Raw genomic sequence first — 21,867 nt, 5'->3', positions numbered from 1 at the left:
TTTATGCATGTATTCTTGCTTTCCAGGGAGAGGTCAGTCACCATCACAGGCAAAGCAGGCTCAACTCAGTGAGAGTAATTCAATTAAATCAGTGTAGGGTAGTGAGAAATAAAAACAAACCTTAAAACACCTTCCCCCAGACCTTCTCTCCCTTCTGGACTCTACTCTTGATTTCTGTACCTGCTTTCCCTGAGCAGCACTGGGTGACAGTGAATGGGGGGTGTGGTGAGTTCACTACAACTTGTGTCTGCAGCTTCAAAAGCCCTAGTGCTGGGGAGAATTAGGAATGATAGTAACAGGAAATGAGGTACAGTATTAGAGTGTATGGCAAAAATCATTAGTGATGTGGAAGTGTGTCGGCATCACACCAAAGGGTAGGAAGGAGGGTGGCAGCTGCCTTCTCGGTGAGGAACTGCAAACCCAGCATTGTCCTGGGCGTGGTACCCAGTACCACAAGCTGCAGGTAATTGGGAAGCCATGCAGCGTGCCTCAGGAAGTTTCCTGCAGTTTCTAAACAAACATTGCTTACTGAAATTCATGAAAATAGCACTAGGTCCTCTTCCACAGCTGTAATTAGAGACAAAATTAGATGTTATGTTCATGGATCATTTCCATCCAATACTGCTTAAGCAACTGAGAGTGTTGGATTTTACTTCTTCTACTGTTACCCCCTTTTTTTCCTACACATCTCTATGTTTTTCACTTGTTGTAAATATTTTGCCATGTAAACCTCAGTCCTCAGCTGGTATAATTTTCAAACTAACTTAATCAGGGAGTATTTCAGTTCCCAGAAGGAGCTTTATAATTCCTCATAATTATTACAGTATCATAAATAATAATGATAGCAATACCAGCAGTAATATTACAACTGAGGCTGGTAGGAAGACTTAAGCTTACTTTTTTTAACAGTAATAGAATATCTTGGAATGTTGCAGAGATTTAGGCACCCCACTTCTAAAAACCCAAAAGATTGTCCAAAATATGAAGATATGAGCAAGGAACCTAATCAGTTAGGATTGGATTAGGTTTTTTCCAACAGTTTTCACTCACTATCCCTTATTTACTCAATGCTGAGTTCTTCACAATACTTTAAAGTCTCTGTTTACCCTATATGGTAACTTCACATGTGGAACTGCTTTAAAAAGATACCCTCTCTACTCAACTGCTTTAAACAGCATTCCTAATTACTTTCAGTTCCCTCCCCCACATCATTCTAAACCACTTCTGCTGTTTTAAATACCGTATCTCAGGCTGGAAGAACAAATCCCCTCAAATATGCAGGATTTTTATATTTTAAAGGTTATCATTATCTCTTGCAATTACCTCAGCCATAAGGAAGTAGATTTGAAGTCAGCGGATGTTTCACCACTTTGAAGATCAGGTACCTGACTTAGGCACACCGCTAACAAAGGTGGATAATTAGCTTTATTCCAGGAGCTGAAGCATTCCTCTGAATCACAGCTCCACCTTGCATTCTTCCTTATTGCTAAATGATGCTAGTTTAGGGCTGCAGTAACTCAAATACTTGAAGTCACAGAATGTGGCTAACCACTTCTTTAGGGAAGGGAGGCAGGCAGGGGGGAGGAAAAAGTTAGCAACCGTTTTTACTTCACTTGTGCAAGTGAAATCACCTCAGAGAACCTGAATAGAGATGTAGTGTGGCCCTTAGTCTGCATATTTACAGGCCGTGACAGCCTAATCCTTCATTTTGTTAATTTTCTGTTTTCCAAGAGTAGCTATTTAGCCTAGCAATGCTATTTGTACAATAGATGTACAGATGCCATTTTAAAAATTGAGTTATGTTGCTAAAATCCTCACTGCATGTGCCTGTGCATGTAAACAGCGTTACATCTCATGTCTGGCTTTGTTACCTGAGGGTGATCTGGACATAGCAGGGTTGAATGTCCTATTCCCTGAAGTTTCCTATTTGCTTCTGATGGAAGAATGTCTGGTTAGTTTGACACTTCTAATATGGGTCAGTAACTGTCAGTACACAGATATTATCAAACCATTTGTAGCTGGGATAAAATTAATGCCAAAAAAAAGCAATTTCTGGTCTTCTAATTAATCCCACAGGAGTGCAAAAACTCATTTAAGTTAGGAGTTTAGCTGTTGGCAGCATCAGGAAAAGCTGGTTTCACTTCACTGGGCTGAATTAAAACTCCACATTAATGGAATTAAAGCATGTTGCCTTCCTAAACTCTTACATCCATCAAATCAAAGGCTCAGAAGCTTTATAAACAACTGCAGTGCTACCTTCAATCCCTGACATGAGAAACAACATGCTGAGAATACATCATAAAAACAGTGTTAGCGTTCCCTTCACTGGTCTCCAGTGGTAGTTTTTCAGTGTTGCATTTATCACATGTCACAGTATTGTGAATGACAAAGAATAACGCAGAACTCTAGTTTTGGGGTTGGTTTTGTTGTTGTTGTTGTTAGTGTTGGATTTTTTTCCTGCAGAGAACATATTGATAGATAAATGGAGTTTGTATATTTTTCTTCTGTGTGGCAGTTTCAGAATTGGGAGCTGAAGAGTGGCTGCTCCAAAGGCAGCGTTCAGAGAGGTCTCCACCCAGCCTGTGCCACAGCTGCTTTACTGCTTCTTTATGTGAAGTTGCAGGTCAATTGATTTAGGAAGAAAATAACTTCAATGCTGTCAGTTTTGACTTGTCAAAATAAAGATACATGAAAACAGAAGGTTTCCTAAAAGAGGACTATAGCAAATAGAGTTCAACTGTTCTTTGTTGATAGAGGTTGAGGGTGGAGAGAGGAAAGCTAATGACTTTTCTAGTGCTCTCTTCGTAAAGACAGTGTGTCTTGGTCTTGGTTTTATCCAAACAAAACAGAAGAGGAAAATTTTTTTGATTGTGACAACCTTATTTATTCTACTGACAATGCAATGGGCAACTCCTGGGATGATTTTTGCATTATAGAAGTTTAAAGCACCATAAATATTTCCCTAATATGATTGCTTCATCCTAGATAGAGGTTTCACTGGCATATTGGTGAAAGTGTCGTTTGGAAAGGGATGGTGGTGATTCATCTGATCCCTGTGGGGAAGGAAGGGTTTATGATGCTGCCTCCAGTTTCAGCATCACCCACACAGCAAAAGTTCCTTCAGAGCTTTCCTGGCCTAGAACAGAATTGAATCTAAGGAGACTCACCTTTTTGTTTTTATAATGCTTACTGATGTGATTGTTTTCATAGTAACATTTTAAAAAGTACTTGAACACCGGGCTGCTCTATTTTTAGTATTTAATGAAGCCATGAAATGGTTTGCCTTGCCTGAGAAACAAGTTTAAAGCAAAAAGCAGCTTAGACCCATTAAAAATAGAGGTTGGCTTCTTTGCTCCCAGTTTTACACTTTATTATTAATTTACAATCTTATTCTTTGTTCCTTCACTCTTATGAATTGTCTTACAAGAACAGTGTATTCCCCTTATCTCAGTGAACTAAAATGAAATGGATTAAAGTTAAAACTGGTCTTTTACAGGATATATGATTCTTTTCTTCAGGGAAAATCCATCTTGTGTGGCTGTTGTACTGGCTAGTATATGGAAATATTGTTGCTTCATATTATTAAAACTAATAGGAGGTTCATTCTGTATCATTTCAGAGAAATGGCAGGATTTTTATAAGCTTAAATGTCAAACTTTGAATACTTTGATTTGTCAGTTTAAAACTATGCCGCTTGGGTATCTCAATAGGGATATGTTTAGGTATTCATCACAGAAAGTGTTGGTAGCAGTAACTCAAGGCTTTATTTCTTCTGTGCTGCAAAAGACGTAGAAAATGCCCAAGTGTATTAAGCATGTGATGAAAACAGCTTCTTTCTGCTGGTTCTATCAGTTTGATAGAAATCACTAGGAGATTATCTTTTCAATAAGTCAGTTAGGTATCATATCACACTATTATTCTGTCTCCAATAGCAACTTGTGTCAAGCAATGATTAAACTGCATTTTAGACTTTAAGGTGTCATTATATTCATGATGATACCTTAGAAGGCACAAGCTTATATCAAGCATCAAACTTGATTTTTATAATTATGTAAAAGAAAATGAGTTTTCATGTCACCAGTTCTGAACTATTTTCATGAAAGAAGGTGAGGGCTCATTTGAATACTGTGTCACAAATCTCTAGGATTGGAAAAAGTTTTCTAGTGGATGGAAAATGGCAGACAGATGAGCACCTCACTTGGCAGGAGTGGGGTGTAAAGTCCCTTGTACATGGAAACTTCTTGTGAAATTTTAACCAGTATTCATTTAATATTCTGCAGTGTTTGTCCAACTCAGCTATTCTGTTCACACCATGATCCCAGAAGTTTATGATATTCCTAAATAAGTTCTACTATAAAACAGATAAAAAGCTTTGCAGCTCTTCTTAGAAGAAGGGGAATATACTTTTCCAAAAACCTTCTGAAACCTTCTCAATAAGGATGAATACTTCACTCACGTAAAACAAGAGCACAGTTGTCACAGTAGAAGATACCAGGAGGCAGCAGGATTTCTGTTTGTCCAATGACATGCATCACAACTCTATGGACTAAACAAAATAAAAAAAAAATAAAATTAAAAAGGCATCTTTTCTGTCAGACAGTATTTACTATGCTGCAGGATGAAATTCATGTAAAATAGATATGTTGCTCACTAATGTCAAATGAAGTAGCTTTTATTGAAAATAAGATGTGATGCTTCTGAACAAGCAGCTTGAGATCTATGCAAAGCTTGAAAGCAAGACGAAGTCTTCTGCTATTAGAATCAGTGATATAAAAGTGACATAAAGATTTATTTTTATTGTGTACTTTGCATTATTAATACTGGGCCTCACTATGTGCTGTAGTCATTTAAACTGATCAGAAAATACACCCTGATGCTTCTGCTTTTTAATATTTTATTTGAACAGGTTGTCTTGAATGAGGAGTACAATTTATTATCACAAAACTGCCTTTGACTGATGCTTTGTTTTATCCATTTGTATTTACAATACTATTACAAATAGTATAATACTGAAATAAGCACATTCTGTGTAGTTTTAACAAAATTATTATTATCCAGTGTCTTAGTCAAATCAGTATAATATATGAGAAGCCATTGGACCTCAAAAATCAAAATCAATCAAAAAGGTTTTTTTTTTCAGAGAGTCTGTGTTTTTCTATAGAAAAAATACCATGTTTTTATCCTAAATGTTGTGTCCTAGATTAATAAAAATCCTTACGGAAAACTGAAGCTGCTCAAAATATGATAGAACTACTGTTGAAGTTGCATCAAGGTGCAATTCTAATGAAAGCATGTCCTCTTATACTGAGGAACACTGAGAATTAGATTGATTACATTATCATATGCTTTACCTTTCACTCTGAAATTAAATTTGCATTGTGTGTTTAGTATATTTAGTGGAATAATTAGCATTTATTTTAAATTACTAAACTCTGTGTGAATATATATGTATATATATAGGAAAATATGTAGGAAAAATTATGTAGGAAAGATAAGGGGGGGTTACTGTCTTAATTTTCTGCTCTTAATGAGGAATGAAAGCTGAATTTAAACAAGAGAGTTTGTACAATTAAGCCCTTTTTGAACAGATGAGCACCACTGAAGTCAAAATGCTTTAGACAGGAGTAAAACAATGTGATTGTTCTATCTATTTTGGCATTAGCTAAAGTGCTAGAGACAATAAGAGCAAGAGAAACTTCTATTTCTTTAACAAATGCTTTTCTTTATTCTTCCTTGGCCGTACAGTCATTCCCAGCACAGCACTGCAACGCGTCCACCCACAGTGAGCTTGCAGCGGACCATTTCTGTGGAAGGGTAAGATGATTCTCTGTTGAAGTTGCTGTAGAGGTTTCAGATACCACTGAACTACCCACATGCACAGAGCTGTTCATTAGATGTGGGTTTGCACACCGCCGTGTTTAGGTCTGTGAGATGAAGCAATGAAGTTTCAAATTAGTGCCGATCCTTTCTTGGTACTTACACTGAAAGGTTTGGTTTTCATTGAGGTGAGAATATCTGTCATGGAGATCTATTGGATACCATTTCTTCAATTCATCTCACTTGACTAGTGTTAATATTCTTGTGTTAGCTGTAAAATCTTTCCACTTACCATGGAAAAGCCCAGTGAAGTCTTATCTATTTTCTTAATGTATGCATGTGTTCTTTATGTCAAAGACTAAAGGATGCCAAAACTAAGGTGAAGAAGTATGGATAGAAAATATTTATCCTGTGCTGGTGAATATCTGTGCACATGAGTGTGTTAACTGTAGAACACAGCTCTGGGTGCACAGCTGCCTCAATTTTAATAAAGACAGTGGGGTAAGCTGTCAGTAATTCACAACTACAGATAATATTCTTGTGTCTTTACAGTACTAGAAGGGCTGATATTTAACACAGGAACACAGATGTTGTTTGCATTGACTGACATAGTCTAAAAAAGGTCAATTTTTTTTATCCCCTCCCATAGAAATGTTGAACTTTGTAGGCATGGGTAATAACTTCTCATTGGCTGCTCTCAGTTCATATGTCAAACCTTTTCTTTCTTGTGATAAAAGTGAGACTATAAAGTTCACATGGAGGAAAGATGTCATCTTACTGTCTTTCAGTTTCCATTACAATTGTACTGTGGTGCTGTCAGAAAATAAAGTTCTCAATGCGTAAAATAATCCTGTCCTAAGTGAAGCCTGAAATGGTTTTCTCAAAAGTCTCAAATTTTCATTTTTTCATTTTAGATCTATGATTTTAAAATCGATGATTATTTAAAATATGTAAAACAGCTATAGTCATTATTCTTTGAAAATTAGATTGAATAATGGAATTAGGCAGGAAAAGTGTATGTGGCTCAAGTGCTATCATCTGGAAGATAGTTCTGTAAAGGAATCCCTCACCATCATCTAGCCATCATGCTCAAAACAGGACCAATTTTAAGGTGGATCAGGTTGCTCAGGGCCTTGTCCAGTGAAGCTGTGAGTATCAAAACTGTGGAGATTGCTCAAGTCCTGAACAAGCAGTGCTTAAACACCCTCCTTTTAGATTTATTTTCTTCATCTCTCTAATCCAAAGAGAGAGTCATAATAAATTCCCCTGACTCTTCTTCAAATCATCTCATGAATAAATTGATGTTTGAAATAAAACTGAGCTTCAAGAAAAATTTTGGTGGTGAAAAAGGAGGGGGAGGGGAAGAAAAAAGTCATTTGCTTGATTGAGATTTAAGGAAGGAAATCCTATTACGATGTCTCTGGTTTGGTCTACTGAACCAATTCAGGAATCATCCTGTTGCTCCTGTAAACTCTACTTAAACTTGGAAATCAATCTGTCTAAATGAAATTTCAGATAAATTGCAGAATCTGTACTGGCTGCACAGACAACTTGCATATATTGTGTGTGAATCATTAGAGTGCAGAAAATCTGCAACTGATACCACAAGTCTCCTGTTGTTCAGGAGGTAGAAGAACATCAGCTTGTAATTATTACTAATCAACTTACACTGCATCATATTTCATTTCACATAGGAAAGTGGCACTGTTAGCCTATTCCACTGCTGAGCAGAAATGAGTAATCAGCTCAGCCCTGAATATTTCATTATGTTAAAGCTTAATGTACTCTAATGTTTTTGTGGAGTCCATGCTGTTAAGTGTGTTTACAGCTAATAGAATTTGAGGTCAAAACAAAGTTATTTTTCTCTTTTAGGAACCATGTTCCTCTCAGTAGAATCCTGTATTTAGGAGAATCACTATATTGCTTTTGAGATGCACTTTTTAAACAGCTGCTTTACCTGCAAGGCATCCCTGGCACACGCTGACATTTGTACCCTGCATGCTTGCTCTCTCTGACAGACTGTGGAATCACTGAAGTGATATAATTATTGGGTCATATGAATGAAAAATTAAATTTGGGAGGGTTAAAGAAATACAGAGGGAATTGCATTTGCTGGCATTTAGGCCTTTCCACCCTGTTGAATATGTGATAATAGAGATGGCTAGAATAGATTTTTAAAGAACTTGAATACCCTTTTTTTTCAACAAGATGATGGATGAACACGTAAAACAATTATTTTTTTTTATAAGAGAGGGCTTTTGTGGACTTTATGTCCAGCAACAAAATTAATGGCCAGGTGAGAAAAATAAAGACATCTTTAAAGATTATTTTTGCTTTATATTCAAGCCATCTGTTCTTCACAGTGTAATAACTGTACATGAGGTGTACAGATTTATTCTGTGTAGAAAGGCATGAACTTCAGAGGTGTTTGAGGTCATCATTAGCATCTACCCTCGTGTTTTATTTGCATGGTTCAAAAACCAAGAAAACACTAGTGTTTGAATTTGAAAATGTTGTTTTGAGGTTTTTGAAGTTATCTTAATGAATAATCTTAGCTGTGACTATCCAAAATAGGAAAAATATTGGTTGAAAACAGACCTTGTTTTTTGGGTTTTTTTTTTGGAATCCTGCCATACTAGCATGCAAAGCTTTCATGTTAGTGATGTCTGACAGCTATTCTCTCTGCTTTTGGCATCCCCACTAAGTTTAATTTTGTATGCTACAGCCAACTCTTAGAAACTGGGATTTCAACTTACTTGATCAAGTCTTTCTGACTTACCAGTGTCTGAGCATCTGAAGTATATATAAAAATATTTACACATAAATAAATAGCATTTGACCCATGACTAAGGATAAGAATTATTATTCTGGATAGGACAGATATTACAGAATGCTTTTAGTTTCAGAAGTGTCCTGTGTAATTTCAGATGCTTGCTACTGGCGGCCTGGGTATTGATATTTCAAAACACGGCTTAGAGGCACAGCTGTTTTTAGGTATTCTCTGAGCATTTGGATACTTCCTGTCTCCTGTTGCCTCTCACCAGTTCCATCTCATCCAGCTTTGTTTACAAACTGTAAAGCTGGAGCATTCATGGTAAACAGAGCTATTGAATGCTGTAAGTAATAGGTTTTAGAACAGTGGTTTCAGTATGGAACCAGTAGTTTTTTAAAAGCAAGATGCAAAGCAAACCTTTCTAGTATGGAGTTGTCTGTGCTGTGTATAGCAGGTGGTACAGAGATGCAGTTTTCAGGATTTATTTTGGTTATTAGCATGAAAATAATATTCCTCCTGGAACAGGGAAGAGAGATAAATGATTCTGTGAGACAAAGGGTAAGTGAACAAGCACGGGAATAATCATATCCCTTATAGAACTAAAGAGTATATTAGCTGTCCTACATTACCTCTCAAAAAATCAATTAGATTTCTCAAACCCAAGAGACAGACTGCTGTGCATTTGAAGTAAATGTCAGGTGTCATGGTAAAAATGCAGACCAGTTTTTCAAATCAGAAAGATTATTTCTGTATGCCAATTCCATCTTGCTATCTGCAAGCAGAAAACTTGTCCTGGTGTGCAGGCTTTAATTTCTCTACAGAAGATAAAATGAAAGATTGCTCAAGTCCAGAGGTCTTCCTACAGAAAAAAAAACAGTTGCAAAATACAACCCAGTGCAATCACACATGCATCAGTCAGGCTGAAGCCTAGCTCCCAGTAGGTTCCCTCACATTAAGTATACTTAAAAGTTTGTGACAATTTAGTCATGATGTTTTCAGAATGAATGCATTAAAATGATTGTCAGTATTAAAATTAAAATAAACCATTGCTTTTACATGTTCAGTGAAAAAGAAATGCCAAGGAATACATGGTCAAATAAACAGACAAAATGCTTGTTACAAGCAGATAGGATAACTTTAGTAGGCAAAGTGATATTTTGCTATTTAATCTGATAAACGTACATCTTATTAAAGGCTGAGTGTTTAGTTGTCAGTATACCAGTATTTGGAAAATGGTGTAAGTCACTAATCAATTAGAAGGCCAAAACATTGTTTCAGTTTATTCAGGCAAAGTTACCCCTCTGGACTCTGATGGCCAATGTGAAAGAAGTAGATAAGAGGAAAGCTTCCTTATTTGTATTATTTGCAATCATAACTGAAAGCAGGATAACACTAATTAAAGTCACTATCGGGGATCAGATCTCACAAGGTCAGGTGTAGCAGTGGTGTGTGCAGGCACCATGAGGTGCTGAAGGACTGGGAACTGAAAAAGGAAGGTCTGTAGCTCCCTACAGCTGCCAGGTCCTGGTGCTTTGGTCACTGCAACTAAGGTAAATGAGAGTGAGCGTTAGGAGGGAAAGCAAGGACTGGAGCTGCTTCACATCATAATGGAAAGATTTTGCCAAGCCTAAGAGGGAATAACAAGGAGAAAAATAAAAGCCGAGATGCAATAGAAGTGATATTACAATAAAACAATAGATGTGAGCAGTACAGACAGATTTTTCTTTTGTGTGAAACAAGAGTTGCAGAAGTATGAAAGAAAATCTATATAAAGAAAGCTTGGTTTCACCAAAACTTGAAGCCTTTTAAAAAGGTGTGTGTGAATATTTCAGGCTTTCAACCATTTAGAATTTCATATTGTCTCTTGTTTGATTAATCATATCTTAAACCATCACACACACTGGCACATATTCTATCCTTCCAATTTTCCTGTGTTCAATGCTGTGAAGAACAATGAACAAACTATCTGAACCACCTTTTCTTAGGTCCCTGCAGTATGAATGTCCTTTGGTTGCCAGAAATAAACACACAGGTATTTGTCAGAATTTTTTGAAGCATGAGAGGAAAACTAAAATGATTGTTGTGAGAAACAAATGGCTTGATTAGCCAAATTAGATTCTAAGGTAACTCAGTGCTCACACTGTGGATTGTCAGAAGCCAAACATTTTTATACTGCTCAAAAGAAGGGGCCTTGCTGCCTTAGATTTAGGGTGTGTTCTTTCAGAGAATCACAGAATGACCTGGGTTGGAAGGGACTTTAAAGATCATTCAGTTCCAACTCCCCCGCCATGGGCAGGGACACTTTCCACTAAACCAGGCTGCTCAAATGCCCATTCAGCCTGGCCTTGAACACTTCCAGGGTTTGGTATCCACAGCTTCTCTGGGCAACCTGTGCCAGTGCCTCACCAGCCTCCCAGTAGATATGTTCTTCCTAATATTTAATCTAAATCCACCCTGCTTCAGTTTAAAGCCATGTCCTGTTGTCCTATCCCCTGCATACTCTTCTCCCTGTTAGACTAATGTGACTTTACCCAAATAACACAATTTCTTGTAACTTCAGCTTTCCCTCCTGCTATTTGCTGATTCAAGTAGCTGGGATGGGTTTTCTTGGCACTATATATGCGTACAAAGGTTGTGGGCCCTGACTTGTATATTAATGCTGCCCTAATGCAAACAGTAAGATAAATATTCTTCTGGGATTTCTGTGATCTATGTTATTATAACACCAAAGCAACATATGCATGAATGTATGTATGCTTTCAACATCCTTTGTGAAAAAAATGGCAGTTGGGGGGAAGGTGGAACAGCAAAAAACCAGCAACAAAAAGAAAAAAAATTAAATAGCAAAAAAACAACAAAAAAACCCAAACCTGCAGTCAAATCAAGATTAAAGCCATATTTCTAAGCCTCTGCAGATTTGAGATACCTCATGGATTGTATAAAACTGAAGAAATCCCTAGGGTCTGATATTTGAAAGCACCCAGTGTTGCTTAATATTTCTGTAGGTATTTCAAAAAGGACAAAACTGTGTCAGCACTCCAATTTTATAGATGGTACAAAAGAAACAGACGGAGCTGTGTCAATGTGAGATGAATACTAAAACTGACACTTTTCTTTAATGTTGCGAGCAGCACAAAATAATCAATTTAATAATGGATTTTCTTTCAGTTAATTATTATAAGAATTACTTGTTTTTAGAAAGCACTTCCCCATCATTTATCAGTTCAGTTTTAATCTCTTAAATTAGATCTGTAATTACTATGGATTCTAGTCTATAGAAGAATGATAGTAATACTCCCATTTTTTGTCTTGTCATTTTCTGTTTGTTAAAAGTAAACTGATCAGACCAAATTTTCAGTACAAATGTAGTAAATAAAAACACTTTCTGTTTTCAAGACAGTGATCAAATTAAACATGCATAAACCAAAAAAAAACTTGTTAAGGAGAGAAATGCTGCACTTCAATTTATTTTTGGTCATTGCATTTTTATGACAGAAGATATTTCCTTAAGTGTTGACATTTTACCCACTCTGGTTTGTTACTGCATATTGTTTTCAAATATTAAGTTAGTAATCTTTTGCTCTTATATCAAGCCTGCAATTTATAATGTGATTTATAGAATCAGATCTGATGCATTCCCTAAAGCAAGTAACCAAGTCCATCCAAATTGATTCTGCCATTGATTTCTCAGCCTGTAAATTTGTGTGGATTGCAGCACTTTATTTGCTCCTTTACTCCTGGATCTATTAATGTAAATTTTCCTGTCTTCTTTCCCTGCCTTTTAATTTCCTTCCCTGTTCTCCTTTACAGAGGCACTGTCTCCCTTTATTCTGATTTCTCTCTTCTTTCCTCTTTCCTTTTTTCCCTTTTCTTTTTTCCCCCCTCCCTTCTGCTGCCTTCTGTCAGTCCAGGAATGTTTTCATCTCACACTCCTTTCTAATTTCTTCTTGATTTCCCCTGCTGCTCTGCTCTGTTTGTATGTGTTATAGAGCTGCAGGAGGGTATAAAACATGCACACACCGAATTAAAGTGCTAGTACGCTTTGTTAGCACCTACAAAGTTACCTTCAGCTGTATTTATCACAGAAGAAATTGTAAATGGGATAAATAGTTAAAGCTGGAGGCTGAAACATGAATTTCAGAGACACTGGATGGCAGACTGCTCCTTTTTCCAGGGCAGCTACAGAGTGCCATCTATTGCCTCCAAATAAAACATTTTCATAGAATCATAGAATATGATTCCTGAGTTGGAAGGGTCCCACAAGGATCATTGAGTCCAGCTCCTGCCCTGCACAGGACACCCCAGGAGTCACACCATGTGCCTGAGAGCATTGTCCAAATGCTCCTTGAACTCTGTCAGGCTGGTGCTGTGACCACTTCCCTGGGGTGCCTGTTCCAGTGCCCAAACACCCCCATTTTAAAACAAGTTCTGCCTTAGTTGCTGTTCTCTGCAGACAACTACACATTCCGAGTGCACTGACTGCAAAAAAAGCATCATTAACATTTGAGTTACTTTTCTTTCACTTCTCAACTCTCCCATCATCATGTCATCTTTAAGTACTTGATTCCATCGCCTCCTTCACAGCATTTATCTGCATTTTGTCTTGAGTTCTCTCATGTATACTGGAACTACATTAATAAAGATTTTTTACAGAGGCAAAGGAATTTTTCCTAGTGTTATTTCCCACATATTCAAGAAAAATTGGAACAGTTGTTTCTAGAACTCCTTAAATATCATATTAAGTGTTGACTGTAACTTTTACACCAGGTTATAAAATACGTAACAACATCATCTTCAGCTTAGACGTTTCAGTGAGTGTTTATGAAGCATTTGCTGGGAATTAATTGCTGCATCACTCTTAAAAGATTACCCAGGCAGTGGTGGTATTTTAGTTGGTTTCCTTATGAAATATTTTTTCTACTTCAACTTCATAAATTTTTTATCAATATTTTTACCATCATACCCTTTTTTCCTTGTCATTCTAAGTACAGTACACAAGTGTGAACAATTTCATAGTTTTTAAAACTTATTTATGATATCAAGGTGAATTGGCATATACGTTCTACTTCCTATAGCTTTTGTAGTACAGTAATAGCTAAGGGTTGTTTTTATAATGACAACAGCGCTTATGTGTTCTTGAGTCCACCTTTCAGATTCTGCAGGGTACTCAGGTATGAAAGAAATACGAAGACATGTTAAGGATGGTCAGCCTCTATTCAGCCAAATCTGAGTCATAACCAAAACGACCTGATTAGATAAAAGAGCAGGGGCAGAAACACATTGCATTCTAATCACAGCCTCTGACATTTTCCCGTTATTGTCTGAACTTCCTCTGAACATAATCATCCAAGAGCAGAATGTGAATTTTGCTGTCAAAAGGCCAAAATTATAAAACAGCACTGGCAGCATTTTAGGCATAAATCTGCTGACTTGCTCAGAGACAGGGATTAATAACTGGGCCAACATTTTGTTGAGCAGCACAGCTTACTATTCAGTAGATACCCAGTTGTATTGACCTAGTTTTGCCCATGGCCTTGGCTTTCAACTATTTGATCCAAGTTGCCTGTCACATGTGAAAATGCTCATTTTTATTTTGAATAAGATCTCTTCTGATTTCTCATCAGCAGAGCATGCAAATACATTGGTTTGACTTTGCTGCCTCTTCTTTCTCAATATTCTGGTAAATAATAAATGGCAGTTGCTCAACTCTTGCGAAGTATTTCTGATATGTATGATTCAAAGATGACAAGTGTCACCGTATCATTTTGTGGATGAGGAAGCTGAAGCTGGGAGAACCAATGAGTTGCCAAGAACACTCAGCAGTGCAGGGGCTAAGCAGAGAAGAGAAACCATGCTTTCAGCTCACTGTCCTAGTTCTGCTCCAACCCCCAGGCCACACTTCTAATTAAAAACCTGTTTGGACTTCTTAGATTCTGGATCACATTATGTCTACTCTGCACATATTTAACAAGGTGTTAAAGGAGTTGCTACAAGGCAAATCAACAGCAAACAGCAGTGATGGAAAAGAAAAAAAAATCTCTACCTTTATTTTCTGATTCTTAAAAATACTTCAAAAATACAGAAACTCAATACAATAGATCTTTTGCTCACAGCTGTATTTTTAACTGTTTTCTGACTTTACAATGTTAAAAAAGTCAAGAGATGAAGGACCATATGGAGTAGGACTAGTACTTTGCTTTAGTCTTATTTTTCAAAAATACCAAACTTTGGTTTCAGAAAGCTGAGATGTTATTTTAACATCATAACCAAGCTGGGGATATACCATTTGAATATTAGCACTGGGGAAATGTTAAAAAATGCCTTTGATTTCAGAAGTATCATGTCAAGATAAAGTCTCCATGTATCCATAAGACTAAACTCATATCAAATAAGGCATCCCTCAATTTAGTCACTTCTCTTCCTTTTTTCTCTGTTCTTTAAAAACAAAACGGAAATGAAAGATCCATTTGTGTGATGCAGAACTGTGCTATAATATGGAGGAAATACTGAATCTTTTATACAAGAAGCATTCTGGAGAATGTGTGTTTTTGTTCCTGGCAACTTTTATTTTTGAACTTAAAGAACGAATAGAGCATCCTATTTCTCTGGGAGCACTCACAGACATATGTATGTTTTTGGGAGACTTGCAGGGCTTGGCTTAAAATTTATGCATCATAATTCAACAGCATTTACACTTTTACTGAAAATTAAATTGTTAGAGGGATTTGAAATGGGGTAAGTACCAATAAACATGGAATGTGTGTTTGTCTATGTGGTTATGTGTCCTTGTGTATCCAAGGGAGAGCCAGCTCTGAGGCCTTGTATGTAGAGACTACATACTACATACTACAAAGGATGCTACTTTGATTGCTTAGGAAAGTTATCTATTTCTGGAAATAAGTATTCCCATCAGTAAATTGCATGTTATGTTTACATCCTCTGGGTCATATTTTCAATTTACAGATGAAAAGAGCTGTGTGAGCTAGACCTGTTATTATTTATTGATTTCTATCATAATTCATATTTTTTAAATGAGCATGGCAAAAGCAGGTATCCCTTGGGCTGGTTCAGTGACAAAGCTGCAGTGTGACTTAACAAATACACAATCCTGATAATGTCAAACCAAATTTTTTAGTGAGATTCTGCTGTATCAGCTTGATCACATAGATGTTGTTCGCTCCTAATCTGTCAGGATAAAACACAGCTGCCATTGCTTTTCTTGGAGTTGCACATTTTTTCTTTGTTCACTTGTTGCAAAAGCAAGACTAGAACTTAAATCAGTACCATATAAAGTTTGATTCTACATGAATATATAGTATTGCTATAGATTATTAAATATATTCAGTGTTTTGTTTTTCCTTTTAATAAATTTGTCATTTAACATGGTGAAGATGACTCCAATGGGGTGAAATTAATAGAGATGTTTGAATTCAACCATGAGGGGAAAAAAAATAATGCCGGTTGATTCCTACCTTATCTGTTCACTAATGAACAGCTTTGTCATTTCTTACATGGTTTCTTTAGACAATAGCAGGCCATATAGTTTGTTTAAGATGCTATGAAAAATGCATACACAGTAAGAGGTTTGAGAGCCTAAACATTATATTTTGTTTTTATACAGAGAGCCTCGAAAAATCATCCTGCACAAGGGCTCCACAGGACTTGGTTTCAACATTGTGGGAGGTGAAGACGGGGAAGGCATTTTCGTGTCTTTCATCCTCGCAGGTGGGCCAGCGGATCTCAGTGGAGAACTGCAGCGAGGAGATCAAATCTTATCTGTAAGTGTTTCTGCTGGGTTGTCCTGACCAGCTACTTCATCTTTTTCCTTGTCTATACTGCAGGGGGCACACAGAAAGTCTTACTTCCTTGTTGTGAAATCTGAGCTGCAAACAGTTCATTCCTGAATATTTTGGTTATTTTGCCCTTGGCTCTTAGAGCATTTGTTACTGGTGTTACCTGCATTTATCTGTGAATGAGATTTATCGCTGCTTAATGCTACCTACACTGTGGTGACACCACAGGGAGGACCTAAGCACATTGCAGACCTAAGCATCCCGTATTTTGGCCCATCATCCAGTTCCATTTTTCCCAAAACACACTACTGAGTCCAAGGATATTTCTCAATTTCACCATTTCTTGGAGGAGAACAAGCAGTTAGGATGAAATCATCTATACTCAGGCTGCCATCTAGTGTGCACTCAACTGCTTAGCAAACAGCTCACTACAACAAGGACATTAATTGGGTTATGTTAATTATCTCTCCTCTGATGAATTTCATGATCCCTCTGAAATTCTTTTCAGATTTTATTGGATGAAATGCTTTGTAGCCTGAGGTGATATTTTGCATACTTAAGACTCAAAAACATCTTTTTAATTTTTCATTCATGTATATATTGATATCACACGTTTTAAAACCAGAACATTTGTGTTTTAGGCTCTGTCAAGTAATTGAACATCTGACCAAAATAATCTGAATATAAAGGAATTTGAATGACAATGAAAGTCTTGAAAATGTAGTAAAATATCCATTGACATTATTCATATTCCTTATAGGGGAAAAAAAAAAAAAAGGAAATTATCCCAAATTGATACAGATGTGACTGTTTCATGTGAAGCACAACAATAGCCTTAAGGCAAAGAGCTGAAACACAGGAATTATTTATCCCAGATAAATGATGGACGTGCTAGGCTGCAGTGTCACATTGCCTCCCACTGTTGTGCCTTTTATCTCTGTGAATCCTGCTTCCCTGGCTGTAGTTTAGTTAGAGTTAAGGGTGGAAGATGGCTTCAGCCTGGATGGTTTGTGATGTGGTTATGCAACACTTTCCTGGTCAATGTTTAAATTCATAAGAAAGCTGGTTATGGTTTTCCTTCGTTGCTAAGGATTGTCTCGGCCTATTCTATGAGAAGTGAATTTACCTTACACCTGTCAAAGTTTTGTACAAGGTTGTAAAGAGGTGGCTGGAGGTATTTTGCAGTATACAGAAAATCTTACAGAAAAGTTATCACCAAAGGGAGGTAGTAACCTGACATTGTGAGGATCACAACAGTGTATTTTATCCAGATGTGTTCCTTAAAAGTCCTTTAAGAAAAAATGACAAAGAGCAAATAAAGAGTGTTTAGGTGCTGTTGGGCGTCGACACAGGCAGGCAGAGCATCCACAAGACTACATCTGAAATGCAAAGAGTAAATTTATTCCATTACCTTGCTAACCAGAGGATCCCAAAGCAACACCCGGGCAGGGACACAGAAGTGGGAACACAGGAGTTGTCAGGCTCAGCCCATCCTGAGGATTGGCAGGGCTGTTCTCTGCACCCACTTATTGAGGGCTCACACTTGTGTAGGTTACCACCATGTTGTGATCTCTGTGCTTTGTATGATCTCTGAGCTCTGATCTTCTCTCTCCCAAAACAGGGAAGTCAAGCATGTCCCTGAGAGTGCCTCCAAGTCCCTCAAAACACCTACCTTATCTCTAAACAGAAATCCTACTTCTCAAATCAGACAGAGGATAGACATTGATGGGCATAGCCTAAGGGGTATATTCCCACACTGGCCATCTCCAGGCCTCAGCATTCCCACCTGCAAGGTCTCTTGGAATCTCACATCCTCTTCTGCACTCTTCTGCTTTTAACCCTTTCCTCCCAACAGTGCCTTAAAGAGTTCTCCAAGAAGAAAGTGTCTAGGGAACTGCAAGAAAATCAAAATAGATTCTTGTAAAGTTATCCTTATGAAGAGATAAGGAAGTCAAAGGCCTGTGTAAAGAAGAGCACAGACAAGAAACCCAAAGAACAGAAACAGAAGTTTCTTCAGGACAATTATGCAATTTGCTTTTCTTTGGTTAGATGCCGCAAAATAGAGCTAACTAACAGCGAACAATGAGATCAAAGCATTTCACAGTATATTGTATTCAAAAATGCAGAAGTTCAAATACAAATTTAAAAGCCCATTTCCTTTTATTTTTAAGCAGGATATATTTAGAACTGTATGCTACAGCCACAGTAAAATTTTTATCTCAAATTTTGTCTGTTTGTAGTGACATTTTCCATAAGTTCCTATTAATGTTGCTAGTGTTACATCAGCATTTACTTGTCATGCAAGAGTTGTTTATTTGTTCATTGAGCAGAGAGGGATGGAAATTATTACTAAATTAGATTGCGTACATATCCCCAGGCAATCACCCAGTCAGGCCCTTGTTACTTATTTAGTCACAAATAACTATTATGGATCCATTTTTCCATATTCAAACAAAACCAGATTCAAGCACAGAACTCATTAATCTTGTACCATTGTCTAGTGAAGGGTTCCAGACACCTTAATTTTATAAGGACTGCAGAAAAAAAAAGACTGTTTCTCACTGTTTGTTCCTTCTTGTCTCATCCCTCAGAACCACTTTTTCCCTACAGAAATACGTTTCCCATTTTTTTCTCAAAACATGACAAATCTGATTAACAAGAACAAATAGTACCCTCAAAGTTGCTATTTCTAATCATCTGAAGCTTGGTTAAATTTCTTACAGACAGGAAGCATAGTAAGTGATTTAGAGATATTAATTTAATTTCCGTAAGGATTGGTATTGCAGAATTAAAATGAAGCCACAGGAGTTCTTCTATTGTGATATTTTACGTGTCTTTACAATGACCTGCTTTTTTGGCCAGTCCTTCTAATATGTATTATCTTTAAGAATTCTACTTCTTTCATTGTTGCCCTTGCCCACTGCAAGGGAGTTGGACTAGGTGACCTTTAAAGGTCCCTTACAATCCAGACGGTTCTGTGATTCAATTTAATCAGCTGAATCAATTTAATCAGTGTAGCTGGTGTCCTTCTGTGTGACCATAGGCAGGGTACTTTATTCTCCTAAGCCTCAGTCTCTCAGGTGGACAGTGAGGATCAGGGGCTCTCTCCTAATTCATGCCTGTGCTGTGAATATGGCAATGATGACTGGTTAGAGCTTTGTATTTTCACCTTTGAGAATGTACCTATAAAAATACCTAAAATAGACTGCAAATCCACCAGCGAGACCCAGCAAGGCTTTGCCTTTTCGTGCATTGCCTTGGAGAGACACAGAGTCAGCCGACAGGGTTTGGACAAATCCCATAATCTCTGCCTCTCCTCCTGCCTGACTGTCGGGATGTGAGATGGAGGGGTCCAGCCCTACAGTCCTCCGGGAGCACTGGGAAGGATGCACGAGTGAAATTTGAATTTACTTTTCCCAAATGCCACCAGGTGGCGGCCCAGGATCAGTAATGACAGCGATCTGCCTTTGGAAACTGGCAGAAGCTTGAGAAAAAGCGGGGATAACAGGGTTTTTCCTGTTTTCAGTTAATTGGAAATGTTTGAAAAATATCTCAGAAAGAAGGCTGATATTCCCAATGCTCGTGTGCAGAGAGAACACGTGAATTCTATTTGAACCTTGAAGGTCGATTGAAGAATCATGGAAAATCTGTGTCAGATAGTAACACATTTCAAATAGCCGAAAAGTGAATTTTTGTGTTACAATAGTGAGAAGACTGGGGTTCTCTCCTGAAAGGGTTTTCTTAAAATGATAGTTTCTTCTGGCTATAATTCACTGTACTATTTTGAATCACCAACTATACATTTTCTTTCTTATTTCTGAATGCCTTTAAAATGAAGGAACACACACATCACCAATGTAAGTTCATCACTGTACTAGAATGTATCACTCCCTGTATGTACATCATACTAAGTATGTTGTAACTATTATCAAGTAGCATTTTGAATTCTAATTGACATTAATGCTTGATTCACTGCATGTGCACACCCAGATTAATTTTCAGCTCAGATACTTATAGGCCAAAGGAAACAGTTCAGAATATCCATAGAAAAATCATTTCCATTGTAGAGCAGCAGAAAGGAGGTGCCAGTGTGTTAAATGATTCGTCTAAAGTCATTTTAGAAGTCTGGGCCAAGTTTAGAGGCTTCTTGAACTCAGATATAACCTCAAGTTCTCCATCTGTTAGGAGAATGCAGTCTTCAATAAAATTAAAATGTAATGTTCCTTGATGCCATTCTTGCAGTTTTAAGTTCCACTTCCAATGCTAAGGGATGTTTTTCCTATTAAAACAGCAATGGGAAACCAGTGTTGGTTAGTCAAAACCACCTGCATTAGAACAAATTATTTCCATGATCCATGTGCATAAAATGGCCACCCAGTGCATACACCCTGACAGGAAGCAGTACCATTCATAGTTTTAGAAAAGGTGTACATAGTGTATGCATTGCAGTTTTTAGGGAAAATTCCTGGAGAGGCAGGAGAAGCAGTACTAGTGTTCTGAAAGAAAAATTGCCACAATGTTTTTACATTTCAATCTCAAATCAAGATCTTGATAAAATATCAAGTCTTTCTTCTAGGTGTCCTAGCCTAAAGCTTTCACATTTTGAAGCTCCTGCTTCAAAGAATTTTCAGTGCCAAGTGGGCAACTTTTTCAATATGTACAGGACCTAAAACACAGAAAATTAGTTCACAGATGCAAGTTCTGCAGCAAAATTCAGATTTACAATTTCACAGAAAGTTAGTGTATATTGCTCCTTGAATTCCTATGCTGACATTTCTTTTCAAAGATTATAAGTTGTATACAAATGAGAGAATTACGGTGAATTAATAGGCATAAGGAGTTAACAGCAACTATTTGCACTTGAATCTTAACTTCTGGAGTTACTGAATTTTATGTCTTTGTGCAAGGTTAAACCTCAGATTAAGATACTTTTATTTAGACATCTGCATGTTTGCTGGGTGTCTGTTTGCTATTAATGTCAAAGGAGGCTAGAGAGCAGTTCAGCTGGCCCACTGTGAGCTTTATAGAGCAAGCTGAATTTCTCTGTAAGCTTTATTGTCTGTATGGACTTTTAAGCTTGAACACCACATGCATTCATATCTATATTTAGGTGTCTTAAACTACATCTCACATTTCATGTTGGTTTGCCCTTTTAATATATATTTGCTTTTTCAGCTAACATCATGCTTCCTTAATCACAAATAAAAGAAACATAAAATGGTGAACCATAAAAGCAGTGTCACTTTTATTTCATTTTCCTGTTGAAATGATTTATGTTCACAAGGGCTGCATGCAGCGTGACTTGGAGCCTGAAAGTAGAATCAAGAGCAAATGTAGACTGCTTGCTCTGGAGCAAGTTGACTGCTCCCAGGCAGTGCATCCACAGGTTAAAAGGTGATTGCTGAACAGCAGCAGGAAAGACTAGAAAAAGAACAGGCTACCCTGAAAAGAGACACATAGTACTCTCATAATACTTTCATTTCC

At 37.3% G+C, this 21,867-nt stretch overlaps 1 protein-coding gene across 19 annotated transcripts in view; it reads left to right on the top strand.

The window, feature by feature from the left end:
* Positions 1-21,867, top strand: part of DLG2 (discs large MAGUK scaffold protein 2) — a 991,421-nt gene that overhangs the window by 759,223 nt on the left and 210,331 nt on the right. For all 19 annotated transcript variants that reach the window (XM_088051071.1, XM_088051059.1, XM_088051060.1 and 16 more), the window contains 2 exons: positions 5,746-5,814; positions 16,212-16,368. In XM_088051071.1, the coding sequence (XP_087907197.1) occupies positions 5,746-5,814; positions 16,212-16,368 (226 nt within the window). The remainder of the gene's footprint in view (positions 1-5,745; positions 5,815-16,211; positions 16,369-21,867) is intronic.

The sequence above is a fragment of the Pseudopodoces humilis genome, chromosome 2 (assembly GCF_049639895.1).
Source record: "Pseudopodoces humilis isolate 2021_Gansu_Grassland_sample_001 chromosome 2, ASM4963989v1, whole genome shotgun sequence".
Classification (NCBI taxonomy): domain Eukaryota; kingdom Metazoa; phylum Chordata; class Aves; order Passeriformes; family Paridae; genus Pseudopodoces; species Pseudopodoces humilis.
The sequence above is the reverse complement of the archived record's forward strand: the minus strand, read 5'-3'. Positions and strand labels throughout refer to the sequence as shown.